General features: G+C 39.1%; 1 protein-coding gene across 2 annotated transcripts in view; it reads right to left on the bottom strand.

The window, feature by feature from the left end:
• COL5A2 (collagen type V alpha 2 chain) overlaps positions 1-21329 on the bottom strand; it is a 161912-nt gene that overhangs the window by 52074 nt on the left and 88509 nt on the right. For both annotated transcript variants that reach the window (XM_042874511.1, XM_042874510.1), the window contains one exon: positions 1060-1284. In XM_042874511.1, the coding sequence (XP_042730445.1) occupies positions 1060-1243 (184 nt within the window). In that variant the 5' untranslated portion in view covers positions 1244-1284. The remainder of the gene's footprint in view (positions 1-1059; positions 1285-21329) is intronic.

Raw genomic sequence — 21329 nt, 5'->3', positions numbered from 1 at the left:
ATAGCTACACTCATGTCCAAGAAAATCCTTCTGATAAATATTTTATTAATGTCTTGAATTACAGTAAGGAATTCTGCAATGTTTCTATACTGTTCTTCTATCTTCTGGGTGTACCTGTTGGCCTTGGCCTAATGCCTCTCAAAACACAGCAGGAGGCTCCATCTGTTTACTGATGCTTGATATATCTTGTTTCACTGCTCATGTGTCCATACTACACACTCACTATTACTTCATCCTGTACTAAGTTAATCAAAATTAATCATGCCTCCCGTAAAAAACTGCTTTAATTATTATATATAGAATAGTTCAAAAATGTACTCTATTAATGAATATTTATTGCAAGATAAGAGATTTTCTCTTAGGGAAGTATTTAGTGGAATTTCCTCCATCCAAGTCTCCTCTGGAAGTAAAAATGAACTGGAACAGATATCACCTTTAAGATATATCACAGAAGGTACACAAACAGTATGAATACTTCATACTCGTTTGTTGTTGTTGTGTTTTGTGGGTTTTTTTTTACGTCTCACAAGAGAATTATCTGTCCATCACTTTATTTTGGGGAAGCATTTTAATAGCACTTACACTTGACTGTTCATATAAATTTTTTCGGCTACTGGAGACGCTTGAAATTAAGTACTTTATCAAAGTATGTGTTTATTTTATTGTATGCCTTAGCATACCGATCTTTCAGTTCCAGAAGAACCACCAAAAGAATAAAAAACCAATCTCAAAACATCAGGATAGAATTAAGATCAGCCTCTTAGTTCTAAGGCTGCAAATCAAGTCAGAAACTAGCTTCTCGGTATTTACTGTCCTCAGATTTAAATACTCACCAAGGAAATACTATTAGTAATTTCAGTATCCATAGTTTCCTACTTCTTTGGGTTGATTTTAGAGAACTTGAGCCTCACCAGCAATCTTTCCGCATATGGACTTCAAGCTGTGCTACGTTTCAAAAGTCTCCCTGTTCCAATTTGAGCCATAGCAGCCGAGCAAATTTCACTCTCAAGGCCAACCTGACTGGCTCACCTTTCAAAAAGTGAATTAAAGCAAGCTTACCAATGGTAGGGTCAAAATCACGTGCGGTATGGGGACACACAGGACAGCACTCTCCTGGGGGCACCTGTGGGTTCTCACACTCCAACACATCTTGACATTGGATTTCATCACAAAGAATAGCTCCATTGTCACAGACACAAATCTGGCAGGGTGAGGGCTTCCAAATATCCCTGTTCAGGTACATCTGGCTATTCTGAGTGCAGGCAATCTCTTCAACATCTTCTCCTGGTAAGGAGAGAGAATATACAAAGCATTTTCCAACTGTGAAATCAAAGGAGGAGTAAGTCTGGATGAGCAAAGAACACATTTAGAGATCAAAAGTAGCACCACATGCACAAAGAAAACACAGTCCATCAGTACAGCTCAAAGTCAGCATTACGAAGTTCTAAATACCAGTCAACTTAAACATCTACTTTATTTTATCATGTTATTTCTCAATCACAAGGAAGTAAAATAGAGCCATCAGGGAGCACACAAATCCATCATGTGATCTCAAATGAATGCTGCTTTATGAGTTGCTGGATGCCTTTCTGCTCAATGAAGAACTCCTGCCATATGCCAGCTCTTAGAAACTCCTGCGCACAGGGCAACAGGGCGTTTTCTGAGGAAAAGAACCTTTATGTGCTACCTATACCCTGCTGCAGATACTTTACACAGGCAGACCTAAAGTATTTGTGGAAAAGATAAGATAGCAGGCTTGTTGAAAAGGAAGAAACCTTATTTGTTAGGATCTTGAATAAGGTAATACCAGCATGGAGGATGAAGCCTTCCAAACAAGACAGTCAGTCACTGTCCAGTGGCAACTAAAGTGTGCGTTGCAAGGGTACGCACAGCAGCAGCTGCAGCTCAATGAAGAGAGGCTCCTCAAACCACTGGGTTTGTTCAGTTCTTATAATCCAGCTCACTGTCTTCCAACACACAATCACACCAGCACATGCATAATTCATTGACATATGTTAACTACGTATCAAATAAATCTTAAATAACTACATGTGAAAGAATGTCCCACATGGCCATCTCTATAGGAGCTACTGACTGTATGCATATCATGCTTATGTACATATCCTCACATTGGAACAACGCTCATCTCATATTACTGAAGTTGCACACCTTTTTGAACCTAATCAATTTCCTGTATAACAAGTTAACTTTCTTGTTTTAATACCCATCTTTAATTCTTTCTCGTTGACCTCATTTAGAAATCTATTCAGTGCAGATTTTACTCTCTCCTCTCAAACTAATATACTGGTCACCAAGACAGAATAACTTCTTGGGGTTAAATTCTCTCTCTTTTTTTTTTTTGTGTGTGTGTGTGTGTGCATGTTTAATGTCCCAAGGGAACTTAAAATTTTCAAAACTTTCCCTATTTGACTGGGTTGAGGAACATGGGGAGTAACTACACCTTCATATATCGTCCTACCCAGAGTGAAGTCCATGCCTTTGTTTCCTTCTTATTGTGTACACTATTAGTCCAAGTATCTGTGCATATTTTCGTGGGCACCTTTTTTTTATATATACCAAGGTAAGTATCAGTATTTCCCCCAAAAAGCAAAATACACTTTTCCTCAGTAGTCCAAGTTTTTAAAGAATGCCCCAGCAGCAGAAAAGACTTTTATAATTACTTTGGCCTAACAAATATTTCATCCTCTGAAGGAACACAGACTCCAGCAAACAGAATGAACAGTCCCCAGACTGCCCCTAGGCAGGAGGTCACAAACTTGCAGCTCAAAACCCCAGTGCCACGGATTCCCTCTCAGCTACAGGGACAGCAGGGCTCCCACACAGGCTCCTGTGCTCTGAAGGACTGTCTTGACACTGAGATACTGCAATGAGGCGTAGTCACACCCTGTGTGGGAGCTCCATCTGGCCATGGAAACCCTTCTAATAAAAATGTCTTCAAAACTGCAACAACTGGGTTTAAATTGCTTAGCAAAGCTTCCTAAGCAGTTCTAATTTCTAATAGATACAAAACAGGGAATAGAGGCAATTATAAATACGTGCATTAGGTGCATCCCAGTAGTCAAGGATTATGATTTGTTAAGAAAACTTACTATTTGTGTGAAAATTAACAGCACTAAGCACACAGTCAGCTTCGCTGTTCTATGCCTTTCTGCTGTAATTTGAACCAGATGTAAACAGAAAATCACAAAGTAATAAATAGGAACAGATTTGGGATTTTGGCTTCATGCCTTAGCTCAAGTCCAGTTACTCCATCAATGTCAAAAGCCCAGAGAAATGGAGCAGATGTATCATTAACTGTTGCCTGCCATCATCAGCTCCTGCAGCTTTCTAACAAAAACTGAAATCAAAATTTATACCAGGTCATCTCCTGACCGTGATCAGCTCATCACATAAACTGACCAAATTGCTCAAAGGGGTGCTGCAGAAGCTCAGGAGGAAATGTTTTCACTGTGAAGTAAAGACATCAACCAAGTGTGCTGTACAGTCCATTTATGACACTGTGAGAATCATTTTCCAAACTGCAGAATGCGTTCTGGAAAGCACTCTTCTCACTTCTCCCTTGTGTGCATGACATAACACACTGTCTGACATACTTAGCCTTTTTCCCCCAGATGTCTGGCATATGGTCTCCGTCTTCCTTAATGCAGCACCAGGAGAACTCGCTGTGCTGTTCAAGAGCAGCAGTTTGCATAAATGAAATTTCTCAGTTACTGAGCCCAAAGTCAGCATTCTGTCATAACTTCAAATAAGCCACATAGCAACAACTGCCTTGGCAAATAGGAGCTGAGCCAGAAGGGGACTGCTTCTGATGGAGTCCTGCTAAGTGGCTCAGAGAGATGTACAAAGGGAGGCAAAAGGAACACATCCTGACTTCTGGAAGTATATTGAGAGGTCTGATTTACTCCCAGATTGCATATATGCTGGTAACTTTAAAGGAAAAGTAAGCATGTCTTTAAGGTTAAAATGTGTTAGCTGATTCTAGCTTTCCTTTATGCTGTGACAATGCCATACTAACAGGAACGTGAAAACTACAATTGCAACTCATTCACGCTTTGCCACTTCACTAGCAGACCTGAACCATAGGCAAGTCATCCATCCATACCCAGACCAGGGAAGGCAGCAGAGGAAAATTTACTACTCTGTTTCTTTCTTGTTAGGGAAATCAACAAGTTTTTGTTTTGTTTTTAAATTACAGACACCAAGGCTCTGTTTTCTTCACATATTCTTTCTACCTCAGCAGTTCTTAACACAAGGTGCTTAATGACTACAGCGGCAGGAACCATTAACGTGGCACACTAACGGCATCAGCTCTGCCACAACACTGAAATTGCGCTAATTACTGGGAAACAAACACCGCAGCCACTAGATGGCTGTCAAAGCCCATCATTCACCATCAGTAAATCCAAAATGAGTTCCCATCCAGCAAAAGTGGACAAGCCACACCCTGCTTTTGGCACTTTATGCTAAGCTTCTTTTCCTTTTAAGCTGATCTCTAAAACAGTTCCCTCCTTCAACAAGCCACGGGCAGGACTAACCTACCTTAAACTGCCTACCAGGCATGAGCCATTGTGCAAGCTATACCAGAGATCCAAACTGCTTACTGACACACATGCTTTCTGCACACATGGTCTGTCAGCAGAAGGTGGATACCAGGCTGCTCTTCCAAGGGCAGAAGCAGAGGGGAGAAATGGAAATAAGAGACAATAAAGTGGGAGATAATGTGTCTCGGTTTAGTATTCAAAGTTATTTTTGTTGCCTGCTTTCGTTGATTTCTGGTTCAAGTCTTGCATGTGAACAAGGAAAGCAAGGCCGCAGCATGGAAACTGGATGGACGAAAGGAAAATTACATCTAGAAATGAGAGAATGAAGGGGAAAAAGAAAAAAAAGTTTCTCGATCAAAAATTACTCAAGAAGGGTTGAAAGATGAAGAGAACTACTTTTAGCAGCTTTCTAAAAGTGTCTTCCAAAGATACTAACTTTCCTTGCAGAAAAGCCCCCAAAGCCTCACACAGTGCTCTTGTGTTACCTGTCCATGTTTATAAAACAAGTTAATATTTCAAATTAGAAGAGAAGCCAGGAGATACATCTCTGAATGCCTTATGCAAGGGGAAAAAAAGCCTAGGCAGAGCTTGCATATGTACAGCTTTTCCACAGACATTAACAACTTTGGCTGATTTATGAAATGGCAAGGGAAAGGATTCAGCAGCAAAGCAGCTCCATTTCATTACATTTCTACTATTTCAAGTAATCAAAAATTAAAGGAGCCTGAAGTCTAATAGACCTACAAGTAGTAGAGAATGTAGTTTAATGAAACTAGAGCAGGTGATGACTGGTTTTCTTAACATAGTCTGTCACTTGTATTCTTTCATTTGCCAAGATGAACGTCTTGAAGTTCATTTTTTTTTATGTTGCTTAACATAAAAAGTGTGGAATAAAAAAGGGAGGATTATTTAAGGAAAAGGCCAGAAGATAAAACAACTTCCCCAAGTAGTTTCTCATATGTTCACCCTGATTCTAGTTTGTGAACAGTATATGGAAATATAAGCTTACAGTAAAATGCACACAGTGTTTAAATAAAAAAGAAAAAAAAAGAAAAAAGAAAAAAAGAAAAAATAAAGTCAAACTCTGGAAGAAAGCTGAAGAATAAGAAAAGCTGAGTTTCAAGTTATGAATTACAAAGATGAAATTCTACTGACTCACAGGCAGAGGTGCAGAAGAAAATTGAAGTGAAAGGCAATACGTGCTAACAACCATTCTGCAGATGTACTGTTGGGTATGTGTACAGACTGCCAAGAGATGGACAAGAGGAGCTGGGTGTTAATAATACTTGATTGCCAGACTGTTGCAACATTAACGTAGAACTTGGTCCAGTTCTCATTAAATCAATGGGGAAAAAAAAACTCATTTACTGCTGTAGGAATTGCACTATATGTAGAGATTTTATCTTTTGAAAACATTTTTCCCAAGCAGTAATAAATAGCATTATCTAAATTATCACACAAACTGTAGCGCAAATATCAATTATTTTGAAAAATCAGACACTTTTCAGGAGCGCTGATGAGTATAAAACTTATTTTGCCTTCATGCACAGGAAAGATTCTTCTTCACGATTAACAGAGTTTACAGGAAATATAATTTACGGCTACAGACATAAGGATAAACCTAGAATCCTTTAGCAATGAAAAAGTGAATTGATTCAGAATTCACTTTATTTGAAAGACTCAATTGGCACCATCAAATCAAATTTGTGTTCAGCCAATTCCATTCAGGATGCATCATGCACCTCAGTGAACTAGAGATAATAGCCACAGTGCAAGGATGCACTTTAATGCAAATAACAGCTTTCTCTTGGAAATGTTCATCACTAACAAGGCCTTTACCACACTGTTAAGTCGCTAAGTATTACACAAGATGAATGCTCTCTCGATGGCTTGAGATTCAGTTTATGTCCCCCTGGGCAGCCAAGGTAAGAAACGACACAAATTCAGCATAAAGAATTTATTTGTTATAGAAAAGCCTAAAAAACATCTAGCAAAGTCATTCATTGGTCTAAAACGACTTTATCAAAGCTTTGAATTGTTTTACGCTATCTGAAGGTCCAAATGAATATTTCATTCTGCATTTTTCCCCAAGTTTTCCTAGGCAAATTAGGCTTGTGTGTCCCAACACGTATCTGATTCCAGAGGCTGATTTACACCATGTTTGACAGAGACTCTGCGAGAGACAGGGTCACTGAAATACTGCACTCCCACAAGTTTTGTGAACGCACAATTGGGAAGAGAAGGTAGGCCCAAGTTAGAGCACGACTGAGGTCCCCTTCTAAAAGAAATGGATAATAATAAATTCCTTTCATTATACTTTTGAGAATGCTCACAGTTTGAAATAAAACCTAGGAAACCAGGCTTCATCAGAAGTATTTCTTAGGAAAACTGGGCATGCCTGTTCAATTGGTTCTATGAGTCTTTTCCTAAGAACTTCACAGGATAATTTGCACAAAATAAATATTTTTAAAAGCATTCTACACATTAGAAGTAGTTCAGTGGTCTTAGTTCCCAGCAAGCTTTCAGTGTGATTGGTCAGTCAACCACCTAGGCAAGGAGACAAAGCCCTCGCGCCTTGTTTCAGAATAAGACTATGCTCTGGGACTTTTATTAACTAGTGGAGGTAATTTTAAAACACGTACTCTAGGAATGGAAAATTACAGAGACTCAGCTGTTCTTGCTGCAGAGTCCACTACCATAGCATTAAGTGTGAATAAGTGCTGCTAAGTATCAAGACACAAGTAGGCTCCCAAGCAGGGACTTCACTGCTGAAATGGATACAGCATTTATCTGGAGCTCCATTGAAGATACGCACTTTGCAGCTAACTAGCTGCTTCAAAGTGGCACTAAAGGGAGTGAGTTCACTCACTGAAGTTTGTCAGCTGAGAAAACCCAGCCTGCATGGTCTAAACAACAGTCTGGAGGCAAAAAACCAACAAAAAAGCACCGTATGTAGACTCAGGTGAAGGGGTAACCTTCAAACGGGCTCTAAGTGTGATCTGGCAACTGTTTTTGTCTGTTCCAGAAAATTGTGCCAAAACAAATAATTCTGCTTTCCAGCTCAGCACTGTGATTCCAGATTTAGCTGAACAGTGATAACTGAAAACGGAAAGCCATGCTTTGGATATGGTTAGACTCCTCTGAATGAATTTTAACTTGATATTGCAAGCATCTGATTCTCCTCATTTTGTTAACTGTTTAGAAGCAACACTATGCCACATTTGCTGTGTTAGTCTATATTTCTACTAACTCAAGTTCTTACATTTATGCCTCCATCAGTGAGAAGTTGATTTTCGCTCATCTTTCATGGAAAAAAGTTCATTTCCAAAACAATAGTCAAGAACAATGTTTTTATTACAAGGTCCAATGCATGCTGGACATAAAGGCAGAATATACTGGGAGCTTTTCCACTAAAAAGGATTTTTCTTGCTGGTCCTACAGTGTTATCCACTGTTTATTATACTGTTCAATTCACAAAGAGCATCTGATGATGTTTCTGCATATTGACTTCATTGTTACTGACTTAATTAATGAACAAGACTCGACCCTTCTAAACACCCCCTTCTTATGCTATGGACAGGGCAATGAACTGTAAAGACGTTTCAGGTTGGTCATTTTCTATTGGTTACTCCACAGCCTCGGATCCTCGCGCTTTGGAAACAGTTGGTTTAACTAACTCACTAAAGTCATTCTGTAAATAAGGGCAGGGTTTTTTTCTTTGTTTTTCTCTGTTTTTACTTTGGTTCAGGGATAGAATGACTGATTACGTTCTCTGGAGCCTGTAGGAGAACAGCGTGAAGAGGGAGGTTGAAGAGCCTGATCTGCCAGCAGTGCTCATATAAACAGTCTCAGAATACACCAGTCAAACACCAAGCACACAGTGGAGAAAAAAATAACTTCAAAGTGTCTAAGGTCATGCACAGATAGTAACGGGCAGGCATTTCAGGGCATGGCTGAGAAAACGCTGTAGCTGGTTTCAGCAGTTGGAGCAATTCAGCTGAAAAAACAGGGTGTCTGGTCTCTGTTGTCATCCATGCTGCTTAAACTTCATCATTCAAGGTCATCACCCCAAAGCCAGTTCAGCTCTGTCCCAGTCGTCTCACTTCCTACCTCAGGCAGATCGAACCTAAAAGTGTGCTTACCACATCAAGTTACTACATTTTATTATTTCAAAAGAGGATTGAGGCACCAGAGAGCATTTGGTTTTCTAAGCTAAGTGTTTGAATACATTCTTGACTCTGGTATGACATTTTTAAGTGGAGCTGCTTTCATTTGCATGAGGATAGGCTGGTCCCACAGAAACAGCGGAGTCTTTTGATCAAGCACTTACAAAGACAATATGCTGAAATAGTTTCAGTCTGTGGAAGCAGAGCAGGGCTAGGGCTCAGCACTGCTGAATATTCACAAATTTGGCAATATGGGCATTGTCTTTGAAAGTACAACAGAGTCAAAACCGCAAGACTGAAGCTTTAGCTTCATTCCGGAAGCAACCGTGCTCCAATCATGGGAAACCTGGCCAAACCTGCTCCTGCCACCAACTGAAGCAACTTTATCAGGACGTAAGGGCCGCGTCTAATGTATTTAAACCCAAGCCTAAAATAAGAAAACTTTTCAATGAAAACGTAATATTTTTCTACTGTCTATTTTGGCACACTATTCTGGAACCCGTGATTGCTACATTTTGGTCTTTCCAAAGTCCATTCTTTAGAACTGCTGTACTTCAGTAAAACAATGTATTTTGGCTGTGAAGAAAATTCTCTCAGCTGCCTCCTGAGCTGGTACCATTAAGACAGTTTCCACTCACAGAATACTTGGATTCCTGCAGTAAGCATAACTCACAAGCAGCCATCCTGGCTGTCCAGCCAGACAAAAAGCGACTGCCCAAGTGACAAGGCATGTGGAGTAACACCAGGCTGTGTCAGTCCTGAACAACCACTTCTGAAACCATCAAGATTGTATAGGCATCTCATGCTGCCTTGTATTTTCGTTTTTTTGTCAAATGATTAGAAAACACATTTTGAAATCTGAGCAATAAGCTCTGCATCTATAAGACTATGCTTTTCCGGCTGCTCTTAGCAAAGAATCAGTTTCTTAGTTCATGCATTCCAGAATAACTCTACTTGATGTACATATTAAAGAATATGTTGTACTGCTCTCCGACAACTGAAACAAAGAGGATCCTTCATTTCATCTTAAAGGTTTCAATAGCTCCTCTGTTCATGACTATTGTTATACTATTATTATTACTGCACATTAACTTCAAAAAAAAAAAACACCCTCATCTTTTCTTGCCTAAATCATGCTTTACTTCTTAGAAATCCTTCGCCTACATAACACTACTCACCCCTTCAGTGTTCTAAAATGTGTAATGAAAAGGATATAGCTTACAACTTCACTCAAAAATGATCATGCCTCTTCTGCAAAGCATGTTTTAAAGAAAAAAATACTGTACACAGTCTAAATGGTTTAACCACTCTGGTCAAGCAGGAAAGTAAGTTACCATCTGTTCTGACATTAACAGTGGAGGTAGCCTATGTGAGTCCCATACACCACAGCTTGAGCCCACACAAAAACTGATGGCAAACAGAGAAGAAAAAGATAGGGGGCAAATATAGTAAAATCTGTTCACAAAAGACCTGGTTGTGTACAGGATGGATTATGCTGCTTTCCCTTTGTTCTCCACGTGAATTATCACATTGCCAAAGGCAATCAGATTGTACCGAATGAACAGCAACAGGAAAATTCATGAAGCAGCTGCTTAACCACAAGCCAATCTCACTTGTGTTTCCAACTACTGAATTCTAGCAAGTTTTTTCCACTGTTCTAGCTTCACATAGGCAATCATACTGAAAGTTGAACTGACAAAGTAATATTTTGCTTTGTGAAGGAATGGGTTTGCCTTTCTTATGCTGTAGGATTTATCTCTTTTGAAGTCAGGCAAAATGGGTATGGATGTCATCTTATTTCATCTAAGAGAAACATGCTACTGCCCAAACATCCTCATTCTTTGAAGCTATACACATCAAAGTTCCATAGAAACCTATCATCACGCTGCCTTTTCCACAAACCTCTTATACACCGTGGTTTGCGAAGTGGGTTCACACAGTCCCTAAATGCATCCTCTGCTGACTAATATCACCCTCTTTCTTAGCTAAAAATAAAGATTTGTAATTAGTAAGAAAACTCAATTCCATAATTAAAAATCCTTACATTTCAACAGGCTCCGCATTTCAAACTGAAGAGAAAACCACCCAGTGTTTGGGTGGAGTAGGAAGGTAGCACTGGAAGGCCATACTCATAACATGTTGTTTATACAGCAAAGCTACTCATTTTCTGAAACTCTGTGCCTCTGAAATTTGAAAAGAGCAAGAAAGCCTACAAAAATTCCAGCAACAAAACCTCTGTTTCTTTTCTGCTACCACTACCTTTACTATACACCAGACAGATCAGTCAGCAGCTTCTGGTTTCAAGATAACATGGAGCAGGCTTTGGCAGCCCTCAGGATATCCTAGCTATCCTCGGTGCACCATCAAGGATGAAGGTTATAAAGGAGTAACTTAGTTTCAAATGTAATTTAAAGTCACTTGCACAAGTGTGTGAGAAAGGAGACAGTGATTTTGGCACATCGAGTCCAAGAAGAAATTTTTTACGTCTGCAGAAATTCAATTTATTAGAGACATAGGAGCAATAATCAATTTCCTTCCTTTACTGTCTACAAAGAAGTGTCCGTAAGAAGCAAGTAGAACTCAACTAATTACAATAAAGGTTAGATATGAGAAAATCTTTGAGACTGAATATCAGAGCTGGACGTTAAGGACCAGACAGGAAGTTTTCTACTGTATGGGAGCTCGAGTCAGGGCTTGAACCACTGATTGATCACCTGGGGAAAGGACAGAGACAGCCCTGGGAGCACAGGTGAAGGCAATTCACCTGTGTTACCAGAAGGGGTGGAGCCTGGCTGCACCTCTCTTAGACCCATTTAAGGGCTGACTGCCACCAGAGAAGGATCTCTGGTTGGAGATTCCTCCCTTGTGGAATTTGTTTCCAAGAGCCTAGATCCTTATGGATGGGTGAGCATTCCTTTCCTGTTTATCCCTTTTGCCATTCCACTCCTGTATCGCCTTTCCACCATGCTAATCTTTCTGACTGTAACATCTACATTTTTGTTGTTGTTGCTGTTGGAAAGCACTGAAATACTAAAACAATAAAGAAGGTAATTTTACTAGATACATCCACTGGAAACCGTATTTATTTTCAGAATAGTTTATTTCAAGTATTTCATTCAGGACTTTAGAGATCTTTATACCAAGAAAGCATTATAAAAACAGATATTTGAGCTAAGTTGAGAGAAAGTGCTCTTACCGACCTGATTCTATCTTTGTCATCATTACTGATATTGAGGCCTCCCACGGTTGCTTCAATTCATCTGAACAGATAGGGAATGTGAATATTTATAAGCGGTTTCCTCTCTGGCACAAGCTGCTCTTTGTATATCACAACTCCAAAGATGTCTTCAAGTAGAGTCTCATGTATAGACTAATGAAACTTAATTCCAACTGGAGGAACATAAAGTTAGGTCAGAGAAAAACCCCTACTCCATTTTCCAAGTGTTACAGAACTTCTTTAAGTTTAAGTGGGAAAATTTAGTTTCTTCTTTTGTCTTTGTGCAACTGTGGGAAATGGTAACGCTCTTTAGATGTACAGGTAGGCGTTGTTAAAAAAAAAAAATCCAGTGTGAAAGCAGAATTAGAGACCTCTGCATATGTGGAGACTTCCTATTACTGCATTCTATTTTTGAAAATTCAATTTTCAAATTGAAATCGTTTAACTTAGTTCTGCTACTGCCTCAAGTGTTAGTCCATACACACTTTGAAATAAATAAAAGAGTGATGAGCGTGAAGAATGACACTGCGTGTTAAAAACACAAGTCAGAAAACAAAAAATCCTACCATTTAGATGCATAATGTTAATAAAAATTCTTTTAACAGATACATACCAGGCTTTACTTCACTACCCTGCAGGATTAGGGTTTCTGGGACAAAGGAAATGAAAGGCTTTTCTGTAGGCCCTCCTGCTCTTGCTCACTGGATATCTTCCATGCTTCAGGGATGAAGCATTATGAACTTTTGTCAGACAAACGTTCCATGGTAGAAAGAGTTTGAATGAATTGAAATTCAAGTAGAGTTCCATACTTTAAAACAAACCAGCCATCACCTCCAGCTACTATTTGCTTTGAACTTCATCTGCTATTTCCCTTGGTTCTTTCTTTCAAAACTACTTTGTCATTTTTCATATCTTTTCTATTTTTTTCTATCGTTGTTTCTTTGATACAAGCTTTTAAAGGCCCATGAATGCAGCATCCAACTAATAAGAACTTCATTTCAAACAGTCAAGTTCTACAAATACTGACATCTTTTTGCATCATTTAACTCAGAAGAATTTCAAATAATGTTTTGCTGAAATCCAGCTTATCAGAAGCACACCTGAGCCTTTCAAAATCTTCCTCAAAGAGCATCTAAATTTCAAGTCTTTCACGTTCTTAAGCAATATAATATTCTGAACCGCAAAGCTCTTCCACTTCACCCTTTTCCTTCAAATCCTAGTTTTATCCTCTGTATCTCTGCTGTCCTTCTTTAAGAAAGTAATCTATCTTTCCTTTTGGAATGTTGCACTAAGAGTATAACTTAACATTAAAATTTGCAATTTGAGAAATGCTCCATGAAGTTTTCAGAGCATCAGCAACTCCCTAAGCAAGAGGTACTACTACTCACTGGTTAGGAACAGACAACCATTTGACGTGTTTTCCTATCGGTTTAGAAATAGAAATCCAGTTCAGGGAGGTACTAGATATGTGGGGACATGCTTCTGGTAACAACAGTGAAGTCCAATACGAATGATGATTGAGAGGACAGAACTGAGATCATTATCCTGATTCCTGTTTATATGTTCAAGTGCCTTAAGAGGTGATGTTGCTCAAGTCACTGCTCCCTATTCTATATAAAAATAAGCTCAAATGTCTGCAAGCAAACCAATGTTTTGTTCTACCCATTACTGAAATTCAGTTAATCAATTAGGAATGTTATATTTGCACAGCTTTAGAGCAAACTCTAATCTTTTACCTCCTTCAGAACATTACAGTGATCAACAGCATCTCCAAATGTATGTTCTATATCTCCAAATATGTTCTAAGAAAGTTCCCAGAGGATTAGAAATAGCTGGCATCCATCCACAATATACAGTAGAAGTCTGTGATAATTTCCAGAACACAGTGTCCTATTGCTAAACTTATTTGTTGCCAGTGCCTTCACCAGTTCTTTCTCCACCTGTGATCTGTGCTCTTATAGTCTCATGCAGCCACTTCCAACAGTTTTTCATTACTGCAGTAGAGGACATATCACACACAGACCGCAAGACCTGTGCATACACATCAACAATAAATCACTGGGCTGGACTCTGTGTCATACATGCCAGTGAGACCGAGCCCTGTATCTCATGACAGTCAGGACAGTCATGCACACATGCTGCCCCTCAGGCCTTCCAAATAATCGATGAGCATCCCATACTCAAGACCAGCTTTCTAACTGTTTTCAAGTATAACTTTATTTCTGCTTAAAAGAAAATAGTGATCTAAAAGAGTATTGCTGAGTTAGCAGTTCACATCTCCTTGCTAGAGTTCTTCGCTGCCTGGCTCTTTACGAAAAGTGATGTGAGGTTTCAGACATTCAGTAATAATGTCAAGTGTACTAGATGCACAGAATGTGACACGCTTATTTCATGCTTCCAGCCCACCTTCAAGGCTTTGAGGTTGCACTTTTTGGCACAAACATATTATGGTTCAGTTTGGCTGAAGAATTGACATCATTATCCACTACTTACCACATCTCTCCAAAGCAACTAGCCGGTACACTAGTTTGTAAACAGGTGGACCTAGCAGCACTTTTTATTAAGAGCTTCAGGATAAGATACAAGGGTGACCACATGCACTGAATCCCTGAAGAACCATCAGAACTGACAAACTGGGGAAATATAAAAAGGAGCAACCTTCTGCCTCTGCAAAAGCATGAACTTATATATTAACTTAATGGTCTGAAAGACAGTTATCCATTTTGATAAACCTGAATCTCAGCACATCAGTAACTGCACAGCTGACTGCTACAGACAGTGAAAGAGTGTAAAATATTTTCCTAGTGATAAATTTGACAAGAAAAGGTAATAACCATCTTACATGAAACAGATGGCTTATATTGCTCTGCTATAGATAAAGTTGTGTCAGCATTTCCTTAAAGTCCTCCCGGTTTCCTGTGGTTTTCAAGCTGGCAGAGTTTCTACATCAATTCCAAAGACACAACCCAGGAGGTACTTAGAAAAATTAGGAAAAAAATTAAGTTCTTAAGCAAATATTGGAAGAAAGAAGGCAGATTTCAGGGAAGCAGGTTGACAGAGAAAGCAGGAGTTTCCCAGGAGTTAGCAGACTTCTACTAGAAATGAGTCTGTGTTTAGTGAGCATGGAGGTATCTGTCTGCAGCTCTTGATGTTCACAGCATGTCTGCAGAATAACATATATTGTATCTGTCACATACTGCCTGTATAAATATGCATATACAGTATGTAGTTTTATGAACAGTTATAAAACAAAGAAACAATTCATAAGAAATTGAAAGTATAACAGCTATTTATGATAGAAAAAACTAGGTCCTTCATCTAATGGATGATCGATCACAAATTTCTTTACTGCTGCAACTAACCCCTAGTTAATAAACAATGTTCAGATACATTTCAGAGAATGTTAGTTCAGCTCCATCCCTATCCAAAGCAGTTAACCCTGAATACTTTCCTAAACACAGAAGTTAGGGCCCAACTTCTGCTCTGGACTCCATGATGGAATTTGTGCAGAGACCTAGAGGCACAATTTGACCTACTACCGTCAGTTACCTAAGATAACGTAGTATCACAGAATCATAGAATATCCTGAGTTAGAAGGGACCCATAAAGATCAATGAGCCCAACTCCTGTCTCCACAGAGAACCAACGCAATAAATAAATAAATAAATAAATAAATAAATAAATAAAAAATAATCAGACCATCTTACTGAGAGCATTATCCAAATAATGAGTATTGGAAGTTCAGACACATCCACCACCCTCTGGTACAGAACCTGTCTATAACCCCCTGCTGACCCTCCCCTAGCACAGCTCTATGCCATTCCCTCATGCCCTGTTGCTGTCATAGAGAGCAGAGCTCAGCACTGCTGTAAGGAGATGCAGCTGCCACGAGCCTACCTGCAGCCTGCTCTGCTCTAGGCTGAACAAACCTAGGGACCTCACCCACTCTCCTCACGTCTTCCCCTCCAGACCCTTCACCATCTTTGTAGACATCCTTTGGACACTATCTAGTAGTTTTAAGTCCTCTTTTTATTGTGACACCCAGAACTGTACAAAATACTCAAGGCGAGGCTGCACCTGTGCAGCATAGATCAGGATAATCACTTCCCTAGACTGGCTGGCAATGCCAGGCTTGGTGTGCACCAGGCAATGGTTGGCTTTCCTGGCTGCCCAGGCACGCTGCTGACTCACGTTCAATTCGTTGTTGATGAAGATCCTCAGATCCCTTTCAGCAGTGCTGCTCTGCAGCATCTCACCCCTCAGTCTGTACAGATAGTCAGGGTCACTCCTGCATAGGTGCATGTAAACTAACTGTATTTACTGAAAATTAACTGATATTTTAAGATCCATGTGAAAAGTAGAATTAACAAAGCTTTCTACTGAGCTCTGCAAAGTTCTGGATCAAACTTGGAATTTGACATCATGATTAAAAGCTCTCTCATTTGATAACCACAAAAACTTGTTTTTTGTTTTTTTTTTAAACTTCAGTGAAGTTGGACTGGGCTCTCCTTGATACACTTCATCAATTCACTTTATATCAACTAGCTCTAGTCTTCTTATACTACTAGCTTTGGGATATTTGAATTCTCTCTTTTCCCAAAGACTCTCCCAATATTTAGCATTGTGCATATGCTCTGAACATTTATAATCTCTAATAGAACCAAGCAAGGTTTATTCCATGTTCACCTTCTGAAATTGCTACGTCATTCTGAACTTGATGTACAAGGGCTGCTCTGAAAGCAACAGCTTTTTTTTTTTTTTTTAGATGTTGTCCTACAATGTCAGAGGCAGATGGAGGTGGTATGGCAGCAAGGGTTGAAGCCTCCTTCCAACATCCTGTTGCACCTTGTTCTCATGTGACAGATAGCAGCACAGAGGCACTGTGACAAAACAGTATCTGACATAGAAGTGCACATGAAGCAAAGGTGTGTCACTGAATTCCTTCATGCAGAAAAATGGCACCCATTGACATTCATCAACACCTGCTCAACATTAATGGAAACCAAAAAGTGGACATGAGTAAAGTGAGGTGGCGGGCGGTGCATTTCAGCAGTGGTGACAGCAATGTGAAAGACAAGCAGAGTTCTGGATGACCATACAGATTTCTATGAGCCCAGCATGCAGACTCTTGTTCATTGCCTGTGAAAATGCACAGCTCACAGTGGTGACTGTGTTGAAAAATAATTTTTTTGCAGCTGCAAATTTGCTCTATCTATCAAATTATTGTGTTATTGTGTTCTTTGCATCTGTTGTAGTTTCCATGAAAATAGGAAGCATTACTTTCAGAGCGATCTACACACACTGTACTCTTTAATGTTAAGGAATCAATCAGATAGCCTGAGATTCAGCCGTAATACACCTGTGTTGTAAGGCTTACTTCAATGTATGAAGTTTCTCCACAAAATGGGAACTACAGTAATTAAGCAGCAGAGATTCAACCTCAGGTAACAGAAAGAAGGAAAACTTCACTAAGTCACAACACATCACAAGAACACAACCTGCAAGACTTGAAATCTGAGTAAGGTTTGCACGCTTTACAAGATGCAACCTAATTGAAAATCAAAGTCACTCCTGACACTACTACGCATTTTTATAAATTGTGATTTGTATGGATTTCTCAGCACACAGGGCATCTAACTTTAACTGAAATCACCATGGAGAATAAAGTATCATCATCTCAATAGAGTCTATTAAAGAAAGCACAAACAAACCTTTTTAAAAGTCTCCAAACCAAAACCTTGCCCAGCAGCTACAAAGACTCACCATAAACTCCAGACCTCCCGAAAGAGTCTGAAAGAAAACCAGTGTGAATGAAACCTAGATGACTGGTGACTTCTCCAATCCAAAACAAAACCGAAGTCTGTACCTTGAATTGTTTTTGCCAAGCTGAAAAACAGGCGAGTCTACATTTCCAAACCAAATCTAAGATTTGGTGTATTATTCTTCAGTGATTCTCTCATACTTCACAAAAGCTTTAAAAGCAGAACTGAGCCCTCCAATCAAGTATTTCTGAGAAGTAGTTGAGCTGTGTTTAAAAAAGCACAGTTGTGTTTGTTTAAGGTAAGATTAACTTGAGGTATGATTAGATTTCTATTCAATTATTGCAGATGTATTTTTTGGATCTCAAACTGCCATTGGTTCAGAAGCCACTCTAAAGCTATTATTTCATGTTCTCCGGTGACTGATTTGGAGGTATTGATCAGAGGTTTACCAAAAAAAAAAAGTTGCAAAAATTCCTGTCCTCACAGAGAGCTTCCCAATCCCTAGAGACAAAGAAGTTTTTGTGCCACGTTTTATATCTATTTTTGTACCAAACAGCTCATTTTTCTAGGATGTAAGTGGTAGTTTCCTGCTACATCCACCCACTCACAGTACAGCTTCTCATGGTACAAAACACCCCAAACTAGCTATTATGGCTTAGCAAAGATCAAAGCTCTCCAACCTATAAAAACCACTGATTTAAGTTTTGCAACACAAAAGTTCTACCACACAATCTCTTTTCTTTTTCTAGATCAGTTGCTCATGTCAACATACATGAAGAGACACTGCTGTGGACCATCACTGATACTCAGCCTTGCATTTCCTGCATTCACATGAAGCATCAAAGACTCATTTTGGAAAAAAAAAGAGAAAAAAAAAAAAAAAGGAAAAAAATCACAGTTAATTTAACACCATTTTTATTCTCCATTTTCCTGGCTCTGCCTGGAGGTCAAGATTGCTTCACTTATATCACCACTAAGTGTAACAAATACATCTGGGAAAACTCTTCCCAGTCACCAAAAAATCCAGAATCAAATTTAAGACACTGGTTACACTTACTGCATGAAAGAGCTTGAAATACAGCTTGGAAAGATACCCTGAGATATAAATAACATCTGTGCGAGAGGAACCCTTCTTCAGACGTACCCCAGTTTAGGATCAGAAAGGAATTAGGAAGGAATTACTATCCATGGGTTTTTTTGTTCTGCAAATAGGTGGTTGTGCTTAAGATTCACATGCATTCCGCAGATTTCCACTGGCTACAGCACACAGCATATTTTCAAATGGTTTATTACAAATCATTCACAGTCTTCATGCCTGCTAGAAAGCATAATAAATACACGTACCTAACAACAAACCAAGCCATCACTTGCCAGAACCACTTCAAAGCCTTTAGATGCATAGCAAAAAAAAAAAAAAGAAAAAGAAAAAAAAAGCAATCCTGCAAAAATTGATCTTCCAGCCTCCTTCCCTCCCACCTTACTAGAAGTGCTGCCTTTTAAGTGCCACCTCTCGATAGCAAATAGAAACATACTCTACTGCTGTCTGCCGTCTCCCCATAGGAGCTGCTAGACTCCCTTACTCCATCCCTAGGGCTCAGGTCAGTCCCAGGTGACAGTTACCACCTCGTTACTGGAACTGGAAACCCAACACAGCAGCACTCCTTTCACTGTTGAATTGCTTTGGAAGGAATCTTAAGCAGCTGAAGGAGATACACACCTGCACCTAATGACCATGCTGTGCAACATGTAGTATCTGGTACGAAGTATTAGTTTTTAATCTTAGCTGTTTTTCCAAGTCATTTCTAGTTCTTTAGATATTTATGTTTCGTAGCAAATCCCATAAATAACAGTTTTCTTTCTCTCTTGCTCTTTTACAACGCACAGAGCAACCCTTCACAATTATGAAACTCTGAAAACACAGATACAAGCCTACTTCAATATTTTTGAAATATCTGAAATAATTTCTGTTTGCCAATATAAATATTGATAAACTAAATTACTGACATAGCAGATGATTCAACTGTTTACTAAAGGATAATAACATGAACAGGTTATAGAAAGCTCCAAAATCACAAAGTATGTGCACAGTTGGCACAGCCCTTCACCACCACATTAGGCTGAGCACAGCTGTGCTGACCTGCCTCACATGAGGATTCAATTGCCCTCCACATTTAGCAATCAGGGACTGTGAGGAATGTAAGCCACAGGCTGAAATACTAGTTTCCTTTTTTCTTTTCCATTAATTAGAATTCCCCATAGAAATTTGGCTTATGGATTAGGTATTAAATTATTTTATAATATCCTGCTCTGTACTGGATAGCATATACAATAAATGGAAAACAGACAATTGCTCTGGGTTTACATCCCTTTGGAATTTTCAATCTATTTCTATACATAGAATTTTTGTCTTTCAAACACTCCAGTCTGGAAGCACACCAGGTTCAGCATATTGTGCCTAACAGACACACAGAGCATGTTCTGTGCAGTTACAAACCTGCACATTGGAACAGAAGAGCAGGGCAGTACCAGCTTGGGTTGGTAGCTTTGCATTAAAAAAAAAAACACAAATTCATTCCCCCAGTATGCAAAGTTTGTGTTAAGAACAGACAATATCCCTGTTAATCATTTTTCTGCCCTATCTATTTATGAGTACCTTACCAAAGCACAGCAACACAACAAACAAGCAAACAAACAAAAAAGGAAAAAAAAAAAAAAGAGCAGACTGAAAGAAATCCTGGAAAAAAAGATTCCCGTGTTTGGAGGTGTTACCATCATGGCCATCTATATTTGGCAAGACTCCATTTGAAGCAATTTCCTAACTTAACCATGTATCTATCCATTCAGCTTTCCACTGTTATCTTTACAACCATTATGAATGTCTGCTCCAGACTGGAATTCACAAGATTGGTTATATAGTACTACAATTTATATGTATTAAATATTAATCACAGCTTATATTAAACACACATAATAAATTTAAATAAATACAATGTAATGCTATAACGTGATGCAAAGTACAGCAACAATAGCAGAGTGATACAACCCTAGGCTGCAGCAAATGAGACCAAGCCAAAACGTAGCAGCTGTGGGCACACAGAAACAAAAGAAGAAAATCTGCTTACCTTTAGAAGACCTTTAGTAGGGAGAGATCTCCAGACAGATGCCCTCACCCTCACTGCCAACCCTTAAATGAGATTTGAGAAGGGGTGGATACTGGCTCCAGCCCTTCCAATCACTCCGATGCAATACATGCACCTGAGCTCCGCAGGGTTGGCCCTGCCTTCCCACCAGGTGCTCAATCAGCATCTCCACTACACACCAATATATTTTAAAATCAATTATTTATATAATTTCTCTAAATATCTTTCCAGATAGATTCTATGAAATCAGCATTAAAGCTCAGAAAATAACAGAATTAATACAAGTCTCCTCTTGATAACATTATGAAATTGCAAAGTAATCACACCGTATCTTTATATGAATAATAATATTAAACATTATCTTATAAAAGTATTGATTTCTGCACATTTGCTGAGCCAGGCACCTTAGCTTATAAGAATCAGATGTATTTCGAATGGTTACCTTCATGTGAGGATATGTCTGTCTATACATCTGAAACACA

The sequence above is a fragment of the Lagopus leucura genome, unplaced genomic scaffold (genome assembly GCF_019238085.1).
Source record: "Lagopus leucura isolate 7727_CA_CO unplaced genomic scaffold, USGS_WTPT01 Super-Scaffold_100012, whole genome shotgun sequence".
NCBI classification, from domain to species: domain Eukaryota; kingdom Metazoa; phylum Chordata; class Aves; order Galliformes; family Phasianidae; genus Lagopus; species Lagopus leucura.
Note: the sequence above shows the minus strand (reverse complement) of the source record. Positions and strands in the feature narration are given on the sequence as shown.